Source organism: Ailuropoda melanoleuca, chromosome 8 (genome assembly GCF_002007445.2).
Source record: "Ailuropoda melanoleuca isolate Jingjing chromosome 8, ASM200744v2, whole genome shotgun sequence".
In the NCBI taxonomy this organism is placed as follows: domain Eukaryota; kingdom Metazoa; phylum Chordata; class Mammalia; order Carnivora; family Ursidae; genus Ailuropoda; species Ailuropoda melanoleuca.
This window is the reverse complement of record NC_048225.1, coordinates 88678825-88699210: the sequence shown is the minus strand read 5'-3', so window position 1 is coordinate 88699210 and position 20386 is coordinate 88678825. Positions and strand designations below refer to the sequence as shown.

Genomic DNA, 20386 nt, shown 5'->3' with positions numbered 1-20386 from the left:
GCCGGCCCCGAGTGAGTACGCGGGAGCGAGGCGCCGGGGCGGCGGGGGGCCGAGGGGAGCGCAGGGGAGAGAGGGGGGCCGGCCGCGCGCGGCCTCGGAGCGGACAGGGACGCGGGGAGGCCGCCCTGCGCATCCTTCCGGCTTCAGCCCGAGGGAGTCGGAGCCCACGCCGGGCTCCGCCGGCCCGACAGTCGGGCGGCGCCCCGGAAGGCTGCCCGCGCCCCGTGGAGCCCCGTGCAAGGCTCGCGTGCTTGACGGGCTGCGGCCACGGGTGCTGCAGGAGCACGGTTCCAGAGCCGACCCGTCAGAAAGGGCTTTGCGTCCCCCTGGCACTGCCCCGAATCCCCTGCTTTCTGAACTGAACTTTGGAAGAGAGGATTCGGTGGCTGGGCTGCAAAGAGAAAGCTGGTAAATTCTGGATGAACTGGTGGAGGACAGGATCTCGTCGTCCTGAAGATAGTTCTTATGCTTCCCAGGCTTAAGGCTGATGTGACATTTGCACTATGTATGTATTTTGCTTTATGAACTATGTACATTCCTGAGACATGTATAAATCAAATTGTAATAAACGACGATGGAGGGACTTGCCATTTCAGAGAATTCTGTGGTGAACTTTAGTCCATGTATGAAGTGAAAAATTAACTCCTAATTTGTAATTTATGTAAATACGAATTTTTATACATGCAGTTTACTTCAAGTGAGACATATCTAAATGTATATGTTTAAGGAGCTTTTTCTCAGAGAGTGGGGTAAATATTAGTGCGCTGAACCACTTGGTGAATAAAATCCCTTGCTCACTTTCATTCTGTGTGAAGACATTGACATCAACTCTGCCACCCGGGAGCTGTGTAATTCCGGCAAGTCACACAACCTCCCCACACTGGATATTCTCCTCTACAGAATAGGGGGAGTATGGGGTAAGGGATCACCTGATCACTGAGTGCTTTGAAAGAGCCCCAGGCCTTGGAAGGAGATTTGCATTCTAAATCCAACCTCCTTTCAGTACTTGTGTGACCAGATCTCTGTGTGCCTCGGTTTCTCTGTCTGTGAAAATGAGGAAGATAACCCCCTTCTGGCAGAGTGTGTGAGGATCGTTTGAGAGAGTGTGTTTGAAAGCTCTTGTAGGTAGGAGTTGGTGACTGGTCATGGCCACCCTTTGAGCACAGCCCCATGCTACTGTCCTGTGACTTGTACACAGGGAGGCACCTTCAACCAGAGGGTCAGATCCTGTGTGGTATCTTCCTGAAGTCCCTCATCCTCGTTGGCTCCCCTTAAAAGGGAAGGAGCTTGTTAGCTCTTAGCAGATGTTGACACCCTCCACTTAGACTGCCTGTCAACAAAGATGGAGGACTGGGATTGGGAAATCTGGCCCCTGTTGTCACTCTGGTCCACATCCAGCTGTTGTTTGAAGCTTCATTGTGCCCCATCTGTAAAATGGGGATAGAAACACTAGAACCCTGCTCAGCCTTGGAAGAAAAAACTCAATTAATAACTTATTTGTGCCATCTAGTGATATATATTTTTCAGAGCTCTGTCCCCAGGTTGTTCTCATCTGCACAGGGCTCAATGACAAAACACTTTGAGGACCAAGGAGGTTGTTGGTGCTACTAGCCACATGCTGGGTCTCAGGAGCTCTATCTGTTTTCTCCTCCAGAGGGACCCAAATAGGGAGCAGAACAGCCAGCTCCATGGAGATGACCTCAGCTGTGGAGAGAGGTGGCCCTGAGCCACAGCTGGATCATGGACACCTCCCGAGACCCTGGTCCTGCTCTCTGGAAGACAGAACACCCAGCCTGATGGCCCCCCAGCATCTCAGGGCATGGGGGATACAGCTCCAAGGTCCCTCTGTGCTGGAGTCCAAAGTGAGGGCCTTGAAGGAAAAAATGACAGCAGGCAAACAGGGGGTGAGCCCCTGCCTCACTTCTCATGAGCGGCCATCCAAGAAACCCAAATGCAGGCGAGTCAAGGTGGGCAGAGCTGGGACTCTGTCAGAGGGGTCTTCCTTGCCAGTTGCTGAGGGGGTCCTCCCTGCTCAGAATCTGACTGATGGGCAGCTGGACAGCGGTATCAACAAGGAGGAACCTGCCCGGAACGGGGTTCCCAGACCTCCCAGGCCGCCTTCTCCCAGGCTTGAGTGCCGGAACGGGAGGAGCCCATGGCCTCCAGCAGCTGTACCGCCTTTGCCCGACAATGAGAGGAGTCTGCTGCCAGGCCCTGGCTCTTTGCAAGAGAGCCCTGTTCACAGAGTCACTCCGAGCCAGCCTGGGGGCCCTGGTCCTTGTAACAAAACTGCCCACATGCACAACCTGAGGAAAGGAAGGTCATATGCCCTTCAGGATGGTCTAGTTACAGGGGGAGACCTGGAGAGCTTGTCTCTGACCTGCGAGGAGGACTTTGTTCCTAGGCCAGCCCTGCTAGGGGGCCTCTGGCGAGCTGGAGAGCTGGGGGCTCTGGGCCCTGGGGGCAGTGCCTTATCCCTGTCTGACCGGGTAGAGAGGAACCGCCTTCTGCTGCAGGAGATGCTAAATGTTGGGGGTCAGGCCCCCCCCAAGGTGGGAATCCCAGGCTGGACTCCATGCTGGGACAGAGGTCTACCAGGTAAGCCTCACTCTGTCAGTCTGGGTGGTGGGGGCAAAAGGAGGGAGTCCAGGAGGAGACGAGGGGCAAGAGGGTACTCGTGGAGGGGTGCGGCAGAAAGTGGGGAGAAAAGCACAGCTGCCGGCCCCCTAGTTCCTCAAGATGGCCTGTTATTCTGGGCTTTGACATAGATTCTTTTTTTTTTTTAAAGATTTTATTTATTTATTTGACAGAGATAGAGACAGCCAGCGAGAGAGGGAACACAAGCAGGGAGAGTGGGAGAGGAAGAAGCAGGCTCATAGCGGAGGAGCCTGACGTGGGGCTCGATCCCCTAAAGATCACGCCCTGAGCCAAAGGCAGATGCTTAACCGCTGTGCCACCCAGGCGCCCCTGACATAGATTCTTTACCACCTCACAGCTAGCCTGTCTCTGAAGACCCCCGTGACCCCCCAGACCAATTGGAGGCTACCCTCTGAGCTTGGGGTGGAGGCGACCATGATTTCTTCCCTGTGGCTTATGGCCCTTTCCAGAGTGGCATTTTACACCTTCCTCCAATGACTTGCCCCCAGCCCCCAGTGGACCTCACTGCCTCCTGGGGGAAACCCCACCCCCAGAGAGGGCAGGGGTTGTGTCAGGCGGCAGCTCTGCTGGGATGTGTGAATGTTCAGGCCTGAGAGAGCCTTCTTTCACGTCCTTCCTCCCACTCCAAAAGTCCAATCCTCACCCCACACCTGAGAGGACCCACTCGGTCCCCTTCGCCCATGGCAGTGTCCACCAGCTGTCACCATGAAAGGCTGTGCCTCCGCTTCTGGGCGGAGACACAGAGTAGGGTTGGGTTTATCTCAGAGTAAGCCGCTCCTGGAGAAAACTTCCTTCTCCGTGTTCATTGAGTGGCCGCTGAGAGCCCAGTTTCTGGCTCTGCCCTGATCTCTGCTTCTGTTGTGTGTCCTAGAGCGACCAGCAGGGGACATGGACTGGGACTCAGGCATCTCCCTGCAGGACTCAGACCAGAACAGGTGAGAGCCCAGGGTGCACACATCCTCTCCTGCCCTCCTCACTGGGGTCCCCAGCACCAGAAGAGTGGGAGACCTCGGGAAAGCGAGAGGCAGGCAGACCGCCCCCCCCCGCACCAGCAGACCAGTGGACGGTGGGCCGCTTTGGATCCTCTTATCTGTAACCCCATAGAAGGTATCAGTCCCCCCAGGGCCCACGGGTGCCTGACAACTAGTTGAGCAAAACCACTGGCACAGGACACCGTGCCGAGAGCACTGCCAACGACCTGCTCTGCATCCCTGGCTGTCCCTTCCCTGGCGCTGGGCTTGGTCTCCTGAGCCCCGATAGTATATGTCCGGTTCCCTTCACAGGACTGTGTGGGGCTAACAGGAGACAATTGTTGTGAAAATCCTTAGGGAAAGTCCGCAGATTGCAGAGTTTTTACCCCACGGTTCCTTCCCCACCCAGGGGCTGCGCTGGCTCCTGTAAAGGGGTTCACCTCCTCCGACCTCACCCGTGACATCCCACAGACATTGCAGCAGCCCCTCCACCAGGGTCTCTGGGCAGCTGGCGTCCCTGGGGTGGTCGGGGCGATGGGGCCGCTCTCCGGATTGGGTAGTGTCCTGGCAGCATATGCACTCCGTGGGGCTGAGGGCCACCCCTGGTGCCTGCTCAGAGGTTGGCCTCAGTCTTCAACGAGCTCCTGGCTCTGGGCACACCAGGCTCCATGTCTCCAGCTGTGCAGTGATGTCACTGGTGAGGGTCTCCTGGTTTCCGAAGAGGGAAGAGGTCACCGTTGTTGCTTCCTCATTACCTGGCCACTCCCTGCATAAATTCCACTTCAGTTGACCTGCCTTCCAGAAAACGTGGGTGGGACCCCCCTCCCCCACCCCGGTCCTGCTTTCACAAATCAAGGGCTGCCCTGATTCAGGCGAGCCAGCTTGTGCTTGGCTACTGGCCTTTGCAGTGGCCTTGGCCAAGGACCTGATGGAGAGGAGGCTTTCTGGCTCCTTCGTCCCTCGTTATTTATGACTCAGAATCATAGTTGACTCCCCTCTGCATGGTCCCCATGTAACCTGTCCACGGTATGGAGGAGTGTGACAGCAGAAAGGACTGGTCCTTGGTGACATGCTGTCCTCCTCTCCGTCCCCTCCTCCTTGCTTGGGGAGCCCATAGAGGAGGCAGCTGGGGCAGACGTCCCTTGTGTCCTGTGAGATGGTGCCTCCTCTTCTTGCAGGGACTCCTGCCCGCCACCTCTCCCACCCTTCCCCCCAGGCCTGGAGAGAGGCCCAGACTTGGGACGTTGCCCCATGTTTTGTCCAGAGCTCAGTGTTGACTTGCTTACTGGATAGTAATAAAAATACCCATTTTAGAGGAGGAGAACCTCAACCATGGTGAAGGAAGGGACGTTCCCCTCAAGTCCTGTGAGGAGACGGCGTTTGTGCGGAATCCTCAGGATGGGGACTTCTGGACTGTTGTTTAAACTGCCAGGCCACCTGCAGCGTAGTAGGGTTCAGGTAGGGTGTGTGAAGGTCTAGGGTGTGTAGGTGTGCGCATACATGTGTATGTGTGATAGGCATGTGTGTGCGTGCGTGTGTGTGTGTGTGTGTGTGTAGAAAGAAGTGGTCTTAGTGAGCTTTAGGACTGTGCCCAGCATATATCTGAGCATAGAGCTGGCATGGGGAAAACTTTGTCCTCTGGAGTGCCCCACTGACCTCTCTTGGCAATCTAGTCAGGCCCCCACTGAATAGAGACCCAGGCCGAAGGGCCAGGGAACGTATCTAGTTCAAGGATGAGAGAAGCATCGGCCATGTCTTGAGGCCCCCTTGGCCAGAGCTCCTCGTTTGGTTCTCTCAGCTCTGTAATCCCGGAGTGCCAACCAGACCAGCGTCCTGGGGATTTAGTGTCTGTACAGGGGAGCCGAGGGCCCTGGGCAGAGGCACGTTCTGACACACTGGCCGTGCATCTTGGCGGCCGTCCTTCAGCGGGTTAGGACGTGGTCTGGCAGGGAGTCCTCCGATCTCCTCTGAGGGGGTGACACGGAGAAGGTCCTGCCTCACACTCAGGTCCAGCGTCAGTGCCTTTCAGGGTTGCAATCAAATAGCCATTTGACCACGGTAATCCAGCGTGCATTTAGTTACCATTGTCTACAGTTGTGACTGCTTTGCATCGTGATCAGACAAGAAGCTCATGAAATGATGGTTACTGCAGAGCCCGAGACAGTCGTCACTGTGATGGGGGGCGCGGGCCATCCTGCCTTGCAGGTGGGACACCCGAGATGCTACAGGAACACCAGAGGCGCCCCGGGACCCCAAATGCTGAGGGCTAAATGCAGAGGAGACCTCCATCCCCTGACCCCAGGGTGGTCCCTATACTGAGGGGCAAGAGAAGGCGGAGTCCTAGAGAGCTGGAACCGGCAGGCAGGCCGTCCTTCCCTCTGGAAGGCCATGCCAGCCCTGCCCTTGGCCAGCGCCTGCTGTGTGCGGGGCCTGTGCAAAGTCCTGCCCACATTCTCACTTTATCCTAGTAACTGCTGCAGTTGTTCCTGTTTCCGTGACAAAGAGACCCCTCTGGGGGGAGCTTAAGTGACTTCCAGGGTCATACAGCTCGTAAGTGTGGGAACTAGGATTTGCAGGCAGCGGGGCCTGTGCTCTCGCCCTTATGTCGCACTGCCACAGCTGTCCTCTCCGTGCCCCACAGGCCACTCCTCGAGTTAGCGATCTGGGGGTCTTCTGCCTCCCCCGGTGTGGCGAGGTGTTCTCAGGGATGGGCAAAGAAGGGGAGGTGACAGGGTGCACAGGCTAATCATGTTTCTCTCCCAAGCCACTGTTGAGATGATTTGGGGAGTGGGGTTCTGGTTTGGGGAGAGGAGGTGGGAGGTAAGCACTTCAGAGAGGGCAGACGGGCCAGTGCTGTCACATGTTCACGGGGTGACTGGGACCTGGACCCATCGGAGACAGGAGTGCGGAGGAGAGTGAAGCGGGCGCTGTGCTCAGGGCTGACTCCGCCCTCTTCCATCCTTAGCGGCTCATGGGCATCCCATCCCCACGCCATAAAATGGCCAGGACCAGCTCGGCCTCTTCCCTATCTTAAGGCTCTGAGAGAGCAGATCAGGATTACAGATTTCCTTAGGATCCCGAGTTAACCCGGCTTGTGCAAAACACACGTGAAGCCCGAGGTGCAGCGGCAATCGTATCAATCCTCACCCCAGGCCCTGCACGGAAAGGGAGTCCTGAGCTGAAAGCTCCCCGCGGTGGGCGGCTGCAGGTGCCAGGGCGCCCCCTGGAGGCCGGCTCTGGCTCAAATCAGGACCTTCCGTGTGAGATCAGTGCTCCAGATCCTCGAGTGGTCTGCAGGGCTTTAATGATTGCTCTGCTTTGGGGGAAATGCAGAGGAGGGGGTCTCTGGGGTTGTGTTTTATCTGTGCTCTAATGATGAAGGAAACTCAGAGGATTCCCTAGGTTGTTGATTCCGCCCCCCATCCCTGTGGCAGAATTATGCCCATTTCAGAAGCTGAAGCTCGAGGGAAGCCCCATCCCATCCACACTCCTCTTCCTGAGCAGAGAAGGCAGAGTGCCAGCCAGCAGCACCTTGCACCCTGCTGGGTTCCAGTTTTCCGGCCCCTGCTGGGATTGCTGGACATCAAAACTCCCTGCCCCGAAGCAGTTCACAGACTCCAATGTAAAGGGGGGCAGGCAGGGAGTCCCCAAGAATTTCAGAGGCCTGGCCTGTGGCTCAAGGGGTCAGGCCCACAGCTGCGAGAAAATCTCCAGCTTTTTAAAAATTAACATATTAACTAACATTTTTGGAGAGAGTCCTGTGAGCCGACCACTGTGTGTGATTTCAGAGGGAATTGCCCATTTTTGTGCTCACTGCCATCTTTGCCTGCACCAGCTTTGGCCGTCGAGGTTGCTGCTGGGTCTCCTCCTGGAGCTCCTTGGGGACAAAAACTATGCCGATCTGATCTCCAGGAACCGTGCCTGCCAAGTAGCTGCATGGAACAGGCCCTCGGAAAACGTTTGACAGAGGCACACCGGCAGGAGTGTAGGCGGGCTTGATAGGAGCGGGGTGGACGCAGGACAGGACACCCCTGCGGGAATGCTTTCAAGAAGGCTGAAGTGGAATGCATGGATCCTACAGGATACAAGATGGGAAGCTTGGCTCCCCATTTACGGAGAGCTTTGGAATTGAGATTGTAAGTAGGGCAGTAAGAAGTGGAGAGACGTTCACCGTCTTCCTCCTGCTGCACCCACTGCCGTCCGTAGTCGGACGACCGTGACTTTTAACAGTGCGGGTCTGTTGCTGTGCCCTGTGGCCTGGCACCCATGCTCCAGAGCTGGTGAGAAGCTTTGGAGATCACGGTGGCTGACTGGTCAGGTTCTGGATCTTCTGAGCCCCTAGGATCAGGGGGTGTGATGAGTCCTGGGGGTGAACGTGGGAGAAGAGGCGCTCTTGTGCCTCAGGATTCTCTGGGCTGTAGGGGTACCTGAGGACACCCCAAGGGAAGGGAGTAATGAAGGGTGCTATCCTGTGTATCCCCAGCCACCCCACATCCTGCCACTGACTCAGACATACAGACACAAAGGAAAACTGGAGGAAAGCCCCCTGGCACTCCCAAGCCCACCAAGAGTAAACTTAAAAAGAAAAAGTAAACCACTCACCAGTGTTTCGATACCGTGCTCTGATTATCTAGGGTTCTAAGCCCTGGGTGGAGAAGGAAGGACGCCAACGCTTGAAGCCTTGACACACAGCTTGTGCACCTGGAACCTTCATGCTGCATCATGACCACAACTCGCATACACGCCACACATGGAAATCCCATGATGGGCCCAGTCTTTGTGAATGCAGAGGCTGTAGGAAGCTAATTTCCCCTAGCCCTCCTTCCTGGCCTCTGGAGTTGAGCCGGCCACTCTCCCTCCTACTTGGGGGTGTCTCGGGCACCTGCCTCCGCACACTGAGGCTGGGCAGTGCTGCCCAGAGGGGCTGCCCCCTAGGGAATTTGTTAGCCTTCGAGAAGGTAAGAACAGAGCCAGCCCTTCTACTCTCTCCCAGTAAGAAGTTGGCATCTTAAGGAAGCACTGCTTGCCTTCACCCAGATCCTTGTCAAGGTGTTCAATGAGAGGTGAATCCTACAGCCATTCTTAAGGACCCCCGCTCTTCCTCTTCTCTGCTGAGAAGTATCTTTTATTCTCGGGGTAGTAGCTTCCCTCTGCTACCAGATAGGCTCCTTTGGCTTCCCCTTTCTACAGACGTTGCCTCTTCTGTGAAACCCTGTCGAGAGCTGTCTAGAGCAAAACCACTGAGCCTTCTCGAGCTTCCGACCAGTTTTCCTTCCAAGCGTACCTTCCCTTGCAGAGGACGACGGCAAGGCGATCTCTTTGGCGGGGATTTCAGTTCATGGTTGGGGATTCCATCCTTTGTTCATAACGGGGAGAGTAACCTAAAAAAATAGCACTACTAATAAGGGCAGTAGTAACAGTGAATGCTAACACTGAATCTTACCCAGTACCTGGCTCTGCGATGAGCTCTTTAAAAGGAGCTTAATCTCACTTACGACTGAGCCCTTAGTTGGCAGATGAGGAAACTGAGGCGTAACCCCAAAGTAACCAGCCAGGGTGACCCGCTTGTAAGGGGCAGCCCAGGATTAGGACCCGGTTAGACCCTGGTTCTACCACCCCAGAACCACACCTGGAACCCACGCTCTGGTTCCAGCCTGTCGGTGTCCTGCAGCCCAGGGGGGAGGAAGGCAGCAATGTTAATGCCCCCAGGATAGCATCCCACCCTCAGGGCACACACGGTCAGGACTCAGCTTTAGGCCCGCCTTTTCTCTTCCCCTCGCTCGGGGAAACTGCACACAGTGTAACAGCAGGAGAGCTCGACCCTTGGTCATCTAGAAGCTTTATGACATACAAAGATGGAACAAATGCTGGGCAAGAAGGTTTATATATGTTCTGTATACGATATATTGCCCTCTACCCACTGCATCCTGGAATCTGGGAAATGTCAGATCTCTTTATATTCCAAATTATTTCCCTAATTCGTGTTCCTGGGATGAAAGGGTGAGACCCAGACCTGCTGGAGCTTATTATTTTAATCCAGGATTATGATGGCTGGAGAAAGAGGCCACTCTGTCCTGTTGACCTCCCTCCTTGGCTAGGAGAGGAGTGGTGGCTGTCCTGACTTGAGATCTCGACCTGTCTGGCCACAAGGGGAGCTGAGGTCAGAGCTAAGCCTGTCTCTCCACCAGGAAACTGGCTTAGAGGGACAGGCCAGATGGGGGCACATGCTACCTTTGTCCTTGAAGTCAGCTTGGGACACTGGTAGTTGGAGGAGCAGAGGGAAAGTCCAGAATGCTCCCGGGGTGCTCTGGTTGTCCCCAACAATTAGTTCCTTAAAAAAAAAATATTTTATTTATTTATTTGAGATAGAGCGAGAGAGAGAGAGAGAGAGAGAGAGAGAGTGCATGAGCGGGATAGGGGGAGGGTGCATAGGAAGAGGGAGAAGCAGGCTCCTCACTGAGCAGGGAGCCTGACGTGGGACTCCATCCCAGGATTCTGGGTTCATGACCTGAGCCAAAGGCAGACGCTTCACCAACTGAGCCACCCAGGTGCCCCCAACAATTAGTTCCTGCTAGTAGGCGTTGCTGCTCCTTGGCGACTAAACATCTGTGATGTGAACTCCCCAGGGAGCGTCTCAAACTCCCCCACTCAGCCCTGTGGAACCCCAGACTACCTGGCCAAGACCTGGACTCCCAGGGTGGCAGTGTGAGTCTGCGCCCCTATCCAACTCCCACTGTTTACAGATGGGGACACCAAGGCCCAAGAAGGAGCAGCGCTCCACCATTTTATCCCCTGAGCTAATGAGTCCCAGCCGTGCAGGCTCTCAGGAGAGTAGCACTGCTGTCTGTTCTGAGATCGAATTGCCTCGGCCTAGCCAGGCACTGCCTGCCCCCGCCCTTCCAGGACATTCCCACAAATGTGGGAGCCAAGATGGTGGGCTATAGTCCGTGATGGGAAGGGGTTGGCTCTCGGGCTGTGTGCCCCTGGCAGAGGCCAGGGCCAGGTTAGGCTGGAAAGCCTCGCTCGGATGGAAGAGGCTGAACCTGTCTGCCTGGCAGGGCCGGCACCCCTTAGGGAGACCAGGCACGACGCGGCGATGGTCCCGGGTGGTGGTTAGGCTGGGAGAGGCTCAGCGTCCCCTGGCACTGAAGCCACTAGCCCCCACCTCCCAGGAGAAAGAGTGCCTTCCCGTCCACGGGGCCCCTCAAGGCCAGGTGCCTGCCCCGCTGACCTTGACGCTGACCTTGACTGCCTTCTGTGAAGGCGGCTGCCACTCCCTCCCTGCTCAGCACAGCACGGATGCCTTCAGGAACCTCAACAGCCTTACTCTTCTAATCAGTGGAGAAAGCAGCTTTGTCTGCCAGGAACCAAAGCAGGGCAGCTGACGAAAACAAAAACAAAAACAAAAAAAAACAGAAAAGAATTAACAGCTCCAAGTAGAGGGAGCAGAAAGGAAAGCAAAGCTGGAAAATGACTTAAAAACCTGGGGGCAAGGCTGGTCCTGGCAGCATCTGGCCAGCTGCCTGGGGGCCCTCCTGCCTGCCCACCAGGTCTTGTGACAAATGCCCTCTGACAGCCGGGGAACCACAGCTGTCACCGGAAGGCTCCGAGTGTGCAGGCCAGCAGCCAGGGGCCCGTGGCTGCAGGGGTGTCTCTCGGGCTGGTAACCTCATTATCTCTGCTGTCGGAGCAGGAGCCCCAGGGAGCACAGCTGCTCTCAGCAGAGCATTGGAGGAGCTGCCTGCTTGGGAAGCCGTGCAAAGCGAGGCCTCTCCTGCCAAAAGAGGCTTCACAGGGCCGCAGGCCTGGAGATTCACTCTCACGTCACTCCAGTAAACCCTCCTGGTTCCAAAACTGTGCCTGGGCCTTGCCAGGGTTCATGTGCACAGATGGTGCCTTTATTCTAGCAGTTCTTTTTTTTTTTCCCCCTTAGGCCCCAAAACAAGGTTAGGTGCAAAGCATGAACAATAAAGAAAGAAAGACGAAAGCAAGCAAGAAGGGAAAAGAATAGGAAAGAAAAGAGAAAAAAGAAAGAACCACAGGCTGCCCAAGCTTGTCCAAGGAGGTCCCAAGGAGGCCCCAGAGTTATGCCATCTCCCACCCACATCTGTCATCTGTCATCCAGGAAACTGCTTGGTACCTTCCCCCAGCCAGGCCCCTTTCTTGGGTCACCCATGAGATGAGTGAGACAAGGGATTTGGGGGGCTACCGTCCAAGATCTAGGCCTGGCTGAGCCTCTACTTGCCTGGATTCTCTTTTTGTGGACCCTCCCTGGTGAGGACAGCCCGATGTAAATGACAATGAAGACAGGAGCAGCCGTGGGGGCTGCTGAAGTCACATCAAAGAGTGTGACTCCAGCTGCAAACATTCTCAGCCCGTCCTGGCATCCAGGGACGGGAGGAAGGAGGAGACAGGGTGTGGGAAGGAGACCGGAGGCAGTGGGGCTGGCGATCGTCTGCATTGCTCTCCACTGATGTTCGACCTTGAGCAATGTGCCAGATGTTCCTGCCCGCTCCAGAACACCCTCATCTGTCAAGCGGAGAGCACACCTGCCCTGGGCCAGCCTGGCTGGGCAGAGGGGGCTCGGTGGAGAAAAATGGCTTGTCAGTGGGAGGCTGTGGGTCTGCCCTTATTCTGTACCCTGGCGTGGGCTGTATGTCACTGTCTGTGGGACCGCTTTGAAAAAGGGCTGCAAGGGGCGCCTGGGTGGCACAGCGGTTAAGTGTCTGCCTTCGGCTCAGGGCGTGATCACGGCGTTATGGGATCGAGCCCCACATCAGGCTCCTCTGCTATGAGCCTGCTTCTTCCTCTCCCACTCCCCCTGCTTGTGTTCCCCCTCTCGCTGGCTGTCTCTATCTCTGTCAAATAAATAAATAAAATATTAAAAAAAAAAAAAAAAGAAAGAAAGAAAGAAAAAGGGCTGTAGGTCTGGACCGGCCGGGGAGGCCGCACTTCTGGTAGGTGGGGAGAGCTGATAGAGGACACTTATTATTATGAAAATCGAGCCACCCTGACTTGGTGTGGGTCCAGCCTAATTCTTCTCAGCCCTGAGCCGATGCCTGACGGGTTTGGATGGGGACTGAGGCAAGCAAGCACCAGGATTTATAGAAATGTCATTCCCCCCAAGGAGCAGAATGTGATGGGCTAGGCCTGACTCCTCGCGTCTGCGGTGGGGGCTTGCATGGGTACGTGTGGGTGCAAAGAGAGGCAGAAGGAGAGAGGGAGGTGATGTGTGTAAAGACCATCTGGCTGGGCACAGGCCCAGTCCAACAATGCCAGGCCCTTCCCCCGTCCTCCCGGATAACTCCCGTTGCCTGCCTGGGGAAGGAACAATAGAATAATCTGGAGATTCCCCTGCCCTTCTTAGATCCTCCTGGGATCTCTGCCTCCGTCCCTGAGCAGATGTCCAAGGTGGGCCAGCTCCCCGGCCATGTCCAGAGACACTCAGGGTCATTGCCCAGACCCCGGGCCCTGGGCCCTGGGCCGGTGCCCTCTCGGTGGGAGCTGGACAAGGAAGGGGCTGCACATGCAGGACCTTTTCTGGCACAGCCAAGCTCAGTGCTGTTAAAGTCCTTCTAATCCGTGTTATTTTCTTCTAATCCCTCCCCCGCCTGCTCTGGCCCGTATGCCACCCTGCAGGACCTTTGGTCCCAAGCCGGAGTCTGTGCTGAGCCCCAGGCACGAGGAAGCCAAGCATCTGCTGCAGCGTGCCCGCATGAAGGCCAGAACCCGGCCCCTCCGTGCCAGCCATGAGATCGTGCCCACCATTGCCCAGGGCAGCCGGTGAGTGGGGCCCCGGCCAGGCTGGCCTAGGAGGGCTGTGGCAGGGAGGAGAGGTGGGATGGAGCCAAAAGGCTGCTGCTCGCTCCTTCCTTGGTCTATGCATGTGGTTCCCATGTTAGGCATTTGATTTAATTCATTTAGTCCGCCAACATACCTTGACCGAGTGTCGAGTGTCAAACATTGGTCGTCAAAGGTGAGTGACACAGAATCCGAGCTCCCTGGGGGGACAGATGTCACGGTCTCCCGGGAGAAAGACGGGCACACATATCAGTACAGTCCTGCGGACCGTGGTGCAGGAGAGGAGAGATGCATGGAGGGCAGGAAAGCCATACCTCCAACTGGGAAGGACAGCAGGGGCTCGAGAGGCTGTGGCTACCAAGTTGGGGTTGACGGACGTGTAGATCCTCACTGGACACATGCCCGAGGCCGGGGTGAGCACACCAGGGCAGAAACCCTGAGCAGAAACACCGCGGTTGCGGTCATGGGGGAGGGAGGGAGTGTCTCAAAGGCCAGAGAGCTCAGTGGAGGCTTGTCAAGGAGGCCTCCCGGCCGCCTGGGCAGTTTGGATGTCTCCAGGAATAGCTAGGAGGCGCGGAAGGGCATCTCCGTAAAACCATTCTGGCCGCAGGGCCGTGTTGGATCTGGGGGCCTGGGGCAGTGACGGGGCTGCACTGGGGTCCTGCTGAGCTGTGACAGGGAGGAGGCTGTGGGGACAAGGGTTTGCCAAGAGCCAGAAGCAGGCAGGTTTCCTGAGGCAGCAGAGAAGTTAGCCTGGTTAAGACTCTGGAACCAGACCCCTGGGTTTGAATTCGGGCTCTGCCGCTTACTGGCTATACGCCTTTAGGGAAGCCTCTGTGCCTCAGTTTCGTCATCTGCAAAATGGGACTTGTCACAGTGCCAGTCTCACGGGGTTGTCGTGAGGGTTATATGAAGTCACACGTGTCAGGTGTGCAGCACTGGGCCTGGCACAGAGCGGGCCCTGTGCGAGTGCTGTCTTAGCAGTAATCGTTTAGGTCACTGCATGTGGGAAGTATGAGAATGGGACGCATTCAGGATGGAGCCCAGGGTCTGACTGGTGTTTGGAGGTTTGGAGGCGCCTTAGCCAAGGGATGAAGTCTGGGTGCAGAGTCAGGCTTTGGAGGGGGTGGCCGGTGGAACCCGCCCCGGAAACGCTTAGCAGGCATTCGGACACAGGATGGGTAGAGGAGAAGAGAGGTCAGAAGGGCAGATTTGGGCACCCGCCTGTTTTCACGATGCTAGGGCCATGGGTGGGGGTGAGCCGACTAGACATGAAGAGACAGGAAAAGAACAAGTTCAAGGGGCTCCTGGGTGGCACAGCGGTTCAGCGTCTGCCTTCAGCTCAGGGTGTGATCCCGGCGTTGTGGGATCGAGCCCCACATCAGGCTCCTCTGCTATGAGCCTGCTTCTTCCTCTCCCACTCCCCCTGCTTGTGTTCCCTATCTCACTGGCTGTCTCTATCTCTGTCGAATAAATAAATAAAATCTTTAAAAAAAAAAAAAGAAGAACAAGTTCAAGGACATTCAGACCAGCACTTCACCTCGGCGGCTGCTCCTGGGGTGACCTCCCAACCCCGTCATCGCGCGATTCCATGCGCCATGCCCCTCCAGGAACCACTTACACGTGGCGCTCACACGCCAGAGCCGGGGCACCTGGGTGGGCCGGACTCGGAGCTGCCAGGCCGTACCAAATTGGGCCAGCCCCAAACCAGCACATCTGTGCTGTGGACAAAGCCTGTGCTTTGGTCACCATGATGGGTACGCTGGCTGTGCTGGTTTCCATCACCATGTGGCACTAGAGGGAGTGAGGATTCTCAGTGGAACTGGGCCACATGCTCTTTGATGGCGAGCGCTGAGCCCGCTCACTGAAGGCCGAGGACTTGAGATGACTCCAGCATGAGCAGAGGGCTGAGGCCTGCCTCTGGGTTCAGTGTCATTGTGACCCCTAGGAGAGGGGCTCAGGAGATCCTAAATCCTGGCAAGCAGTGCCAAAGAGGCCACCCTTTTATTTCTCCACCTGTGCCTTGTCTCCCTCCCCTTAGAGGGCATGAGTTAGGAATGGGCATGGCTTCTTTGAAACATCCGAACTATTCTTCCCTGCGTGTACATGGCGCCCAGAGCCTTAGAGTTTCACGGAGCCCTCCATTCCACTTCCTAGAGATCCTTAGGCTGGGTTTCGTAGCCGCAAAATGGTCAAGAGGACGATTTGCGACAAGAGGTGACTACGGAAAGGTCCTCTTGGACACCTCCTATTCCCCCAATGCCACGAGCAGCTCACAACAACCCCAGTCACTAACCTTAAAGTACGTTCCCTTTTGTCAGGCTGTCCCTGGCCGTCGACATGCTGTAGAAATGCAAGGTGACCCACTTTAACAGCTGCCGTGTCCAGAAAAGAATTACTTCGACTTGGCAGCGTTGGTGACTCCTCAGAGGGTACAGCTGAAAAATCAACGCCAGATGGCTTGCTGCAGATGCTTCTAAAGGTTATGCTTGTCAGATCACCCTGGAGAGCCGTGCTGAGTTAACATGGAGATGCCGCATAGGCCCCAGGCCTGAGTCAGATGCAGGGGCGCCCCCGCACTGCCCCCCGCCCCCCCCCNCAAAAGATGGATGGAAGAGTGGGGGCAGGCAGAGCAGTCTCCAGAAGGCCCTCTCTACCCTAGGTCTAGCTGGAGGTGGGGGGGGCAGGCCCGAGCAGACAGGCTTTTCCAGGAGGTGAAGACGTAGCAGTAGCTGTGTTTTCTGGAAGCAAATCAATGTAGAAATCAAGCAGCTCCTGGAAACACAGGCTCTTGCCATTTGGGGGACAGGCACACCGAGATTGGTATTCCTAACACCAGGACGGCAGAACACACCAGCAAGATGCAGAGCCTGGGGGGTGGGGTAGGCACCATGGGTGCTCTTGTCCTGAGTCAGGGAGTGGCTGTGTTAAGACCATAGAGCTTGTGTAGGTTGCATTGATCATGTGGTTAGGACCGCTCTGTTGTAGGAAGTGGGCCTCTAGAAAGGGGCCTTCCTATGGAGGCCGTTCACCTCCAGGTGTTAGGCCAGATGGAATCCTCTCCAAGAAGGCTGATGGTGGAGGCAGCCTGAGGAGCTTGGCAGGTACGGGACCTGTTTGCTGCCCAAGTGTCTTACTCTGCACTTGCCTCCAGACCCCTCACAATACTTGTATGCCCTGTTCCCAGCACCGCTGGCAAAAGGCCTCTGGTCTCAGTAGTGGAGTTGAAGGTCGCTTATGTGATCAAACTCTCCGTCATGTCTCTTTTTAGAACAAAAATGTGATTTCTACCTTTGGCATGATTTCCAGGATGACTCAATTCACCATCTTGTATGTCAAAGTTAAGGTCACTGATGTGGCAGACGGCGCCTGACTCCCTTATTAGATTAGGAATGTACTGCCCTTAAAGCTGGGCTTTCTTTTTCCTTCCCAAAAGTACAGCCCCCATGCCGTCCTCAGAGCAGGGCAATGCCCTCCGGGGCCTGCAGAGGGGTCGTTATGCGTCAGCCCATGTACTGGATCTCCCAGGAGGCCTTTCCCTGCATTGGGTGGGCCTGGCCACCAGGGTATCCTGCTCGTGCAGGGTGAGGGTGGAGCTTCTGCTCAGTGGGGTGCCTCTTGTTCCTGGGGGAGGGGAGGTGGTGCGGTTTCTCTGGCCAGAGCCTTCCCTTCCTGGGCAAGAATGCCCTGGAGAGCTGACCCAGGAACCCCGCATGGACAGCCACCCCACCAGGTGATTGTCCCACCGCCACTTCCTCGGATCCTCACAGACACAGAGACACAGGTGCAGAGACCCAGGTGCAGGTGGGGTCCTCAGTGGCAAGGGCTCGGGGCTCCAGGGGCTTCACAGGCACCAACAGAAAACTGTCACCAGGGGCGCCTGGGTGGCACAGCGGTTCAGCGTCTGCCTTCGGCTCAGGGCGTGATCCCGGCATTATGGGATCGAGCCCCACATCAGGCTCCTCCGCTATGAGCCTGCTTCTTCCTCTCCCACTCCCCCTGCTTGTGTTCCCTCTCTCGCTGGCTGTCTCTATCTCTGTCAAATAAATAAATAAAATCTTTAAAAAAAAAAAAGAAAGAAAGAAAACTGTCACCAGCACAGGGATCACAGGGACCTCCCTGGCCATGTTGTGACAAGCAGGGAGACCCTGAACCAGCCTTACCAGGGGGCGATCCTAGCAAAGAACTGCACATCTCTGCTGCGAACCCCTCTCCGAGCACAGACCCACATTATGACTTTTGGGGGTCTGAGGTACTCTGGCCTTCCCTGCCTTCCTCCATAAAAAAGGTTAAAAATTATAGTTTCCTACTATGCCAGCTTAAAGGTATTATATATTAGAATGTTTTCTTAGACTTTAAAGTTTGTTTTCTTCTGACTTGAAAAGAAATGAAAACATTTTCACGGGTTCCTGGAAGTATTGTGGCCCATAGACGCTGTGGCTATTGTGCCTAATGAGTAAATCGGCCCCATCTGAACGTGAGCCCCGGAAAACAGGATGACTGACAACTCTGCCGTGGTCCTCAAGGCAACCTTTTTTTTTTTTTTTTTTTCCAAGGCAGCCCTTTTAAGCACAGGCCCCGCTCAGGTCTCACAGCAGCAGATCCACTTGCTTCGCAGTAATTCTTAAAAAAAAGTTCCACCTGGAGCAGTGCTCACTGAGAGAAAGTACTGGAGTCCGGATTAGCAGCAGATGTGCAGGCCCCCATCGCCTATTGCATCCTAGCGCAGGTAAATATTTAGCCAACACCTAGCCTCCGCCTCCAGGGAGGCCTCCAGTGCCTGCCCTGTGGCACTTTAATCTGCACAATTTAGGAAGTGTTCCCCCCTCCTCAGTATGGCATGGCAGGACCTTGGCTGGAGCTTTATTCCGCCCGCTCAGCATTTACAGGTGACCAGCAGGCCTGCATGATCAGAGGCCTGGAGTCCAAGGTTTGAGCTTGTAGTCTGTCCGACATGGCACGGGTGAGGAGCGCCTGAAGCTCTCAGCCATAGCTGGTTCCCATGGAACTTTGAAGAGAATCAGTCGAACAATTTAACTCTGACCTCTCAGACCACCGCCTGGTAGGCTTTCCACCATCATATCCCACACCCTCAGCAATCCAGACCATTCCAATCCATCAGGACTGTGAGGCTAGTCAGTGGCTTTGCTGTCAAGGCCCAGAGACAGAGGATGGTTAGGAATGGCCAGTGACATCTTCAGGGCACAGGTCATGACAGGCAATGCCATTTATTCCTACAGAAAGTACAGCTGGGAAGGACAGCTTGCCCAGCCCAGTAAAGGCTATGTCTGTGTAGAGGGCCCTCTCCCCACTGGCTGGCATGCTTTCATAGTAATTGTGAAGCGTGTATGGTTTCTTCCTGCTGTTATCTGAACTCCTTTCCTTTTCATTGTATAACCATCTTTGTCCTGTTGGGTAGCTGTAAAGTTGGTGAAGGAGGAGCTCACGTTAAGGCAGCCTTTTTGAAAGCATTGACATCCTTCTTCCAGAATCACTGAAGCATCCAATTAGAAGAAGGGTTAGTAAATCCACTAATCACCAACATACGTTTCATTATAATAAGTTGTTGGAGTGGCCGGGCAGCTTGAGCAAATTGTGCTGTGAACTGTATGCTATGGAGAAGAGTTTGCTTCTCTCTTTGGGAAGATGGGAGGGGTGGGGAGGGGGAAGGTAAGGTTAGGGAAGCCTTCGTAGACGCTTTGAGGACGACAAACAGTAACGTAACACAGGAGGGGTACCAGTATAGATAATTGCGTCTATGGTTGCACTTCTGGGCAACGGGAAAGAAGTCGCAGGTCTCCAAAACCCAGGCTTCTGTCTCCAGGTAGGACGGGACCACCAGCATGGTCAGTGTCTACTTCTATTTTTGTGGCTCCGGCTGAGGGAGACAAAATATCCACAGCCTGCCTTTGCAGCCGCTCAGGTACGGGTCAGCCTGGGAACCGGTCTTCGGTAACCTCTCCTTTCCAGGAATGAGGAGGGACCACGTGGTCGCGGCAGTGCCGTCCAGCACTGACATCCTGTGGGTCTGTGATGACAAATGAGTGGTACAGGTGTTCAGAGGAGGAGATATTGTCACGGTACATTAGTCAGGTTTCTTCAGAGGAAGAATCAATAGGGGTTGTGTGTGTGTGTGTGTGTGTGTGTGTGTGTGTGTGTAGAGAGAGAGAGATTTATTTTAAGGAATTGACTCTTGTGATCATGATAAGTCCAAAATCTTCAGGGTAGGCTGGCAGGCTTCAGACTCAGGGAAGAGTAGCAACTCAAATCGAAAGGCTGTCTATTGGCAGAATTCCCTCTTGCTCAGGGAATATCAGTATTTGTGCTGTTAAGGGCTTCAACAAGTTGGACGAGGTCAACCACATTGTGGAGGGTAATCGGCTTTATTCAAAGCCCACCCATGTAAATGTTAACTTTAGCTAAAAAATGTCTCCTCAAAAACATCCAAGTAGCTGGGCACCGTGGTACCAATCAAATTGATGCGTAAAATTAACCATCACACATGGGATGTCTGTACAACAGGGAACATTTAATAGATAGGACTCAAATGCAGGCAGGTTAAGAAAAAAGACTCCAGAAAATGGGACAAGAGGGCTGCATGAGATAGATGAGGCAGGAAGCCTGGGGGCTCTATAAGTGGATGATGGGGGGCAGAGCTGGGGAGGAAAACAGTGAGGAAGGTGGAGGGCCTGTGTTTTTACCGTAAAGACTGTGAGCTGGATCCTGTGTCCCCTTGGGGGACGGTGTGGCAAAGCTGTGCTCCAGGAGGACCAGCAGACAGGAGGCAGGGAGCCCAGGTAAGAGGCAGGGGTCCAGTGTGAGTGACAGAGGAGCAATGAATGAGAGAAATGGTGTGAATGCCAAACACTGAACCATAGACTGATGGGAACACCACTGCAGGGAAAAGGAAGGGAATGTACAGTCCTTACTTAGATAGCCTTTGATAGCAAATGCCT

General features: G+C 55.2%; 1 protein-coding gene across 4 annotated transcripts in view; it reads left to right on the top strand.

Moving 5' to 3' along the window:
- KIAA1614 (KIAA1614 ortholog) overlaps positions 1-20386 on the top strand; it is a 39082-nt gene that overhangs the window by 702 nt on the left and 17994 nt on the right. For 3 of the 4 annotated variants that reach the window (XM_034666848.1, XM_034666844.1, XM_034666847.1), the window contains exons 1-4: positions 86-505; positions 1655-2598; positions 3530-3593; positions 13269-13412. In XM_034666848.1, coding sequence (XP_034522739.1) covers positions 1689-2598; positions 3530-3593; positions 13269-13412 — 1118 coding nt within the window. In that variant the 5' untranslated portion in view covers positions 86-505; positions 1655-1688. Of the gene's footprint in view, positions 1-85; positions 506-1654; positions 2599-3529; positions 3594-13268; positions 13413-20386 lie in introns of those variants that run through there. The other variant, XM_034666846.1, reaches the window with a different exon arrangement.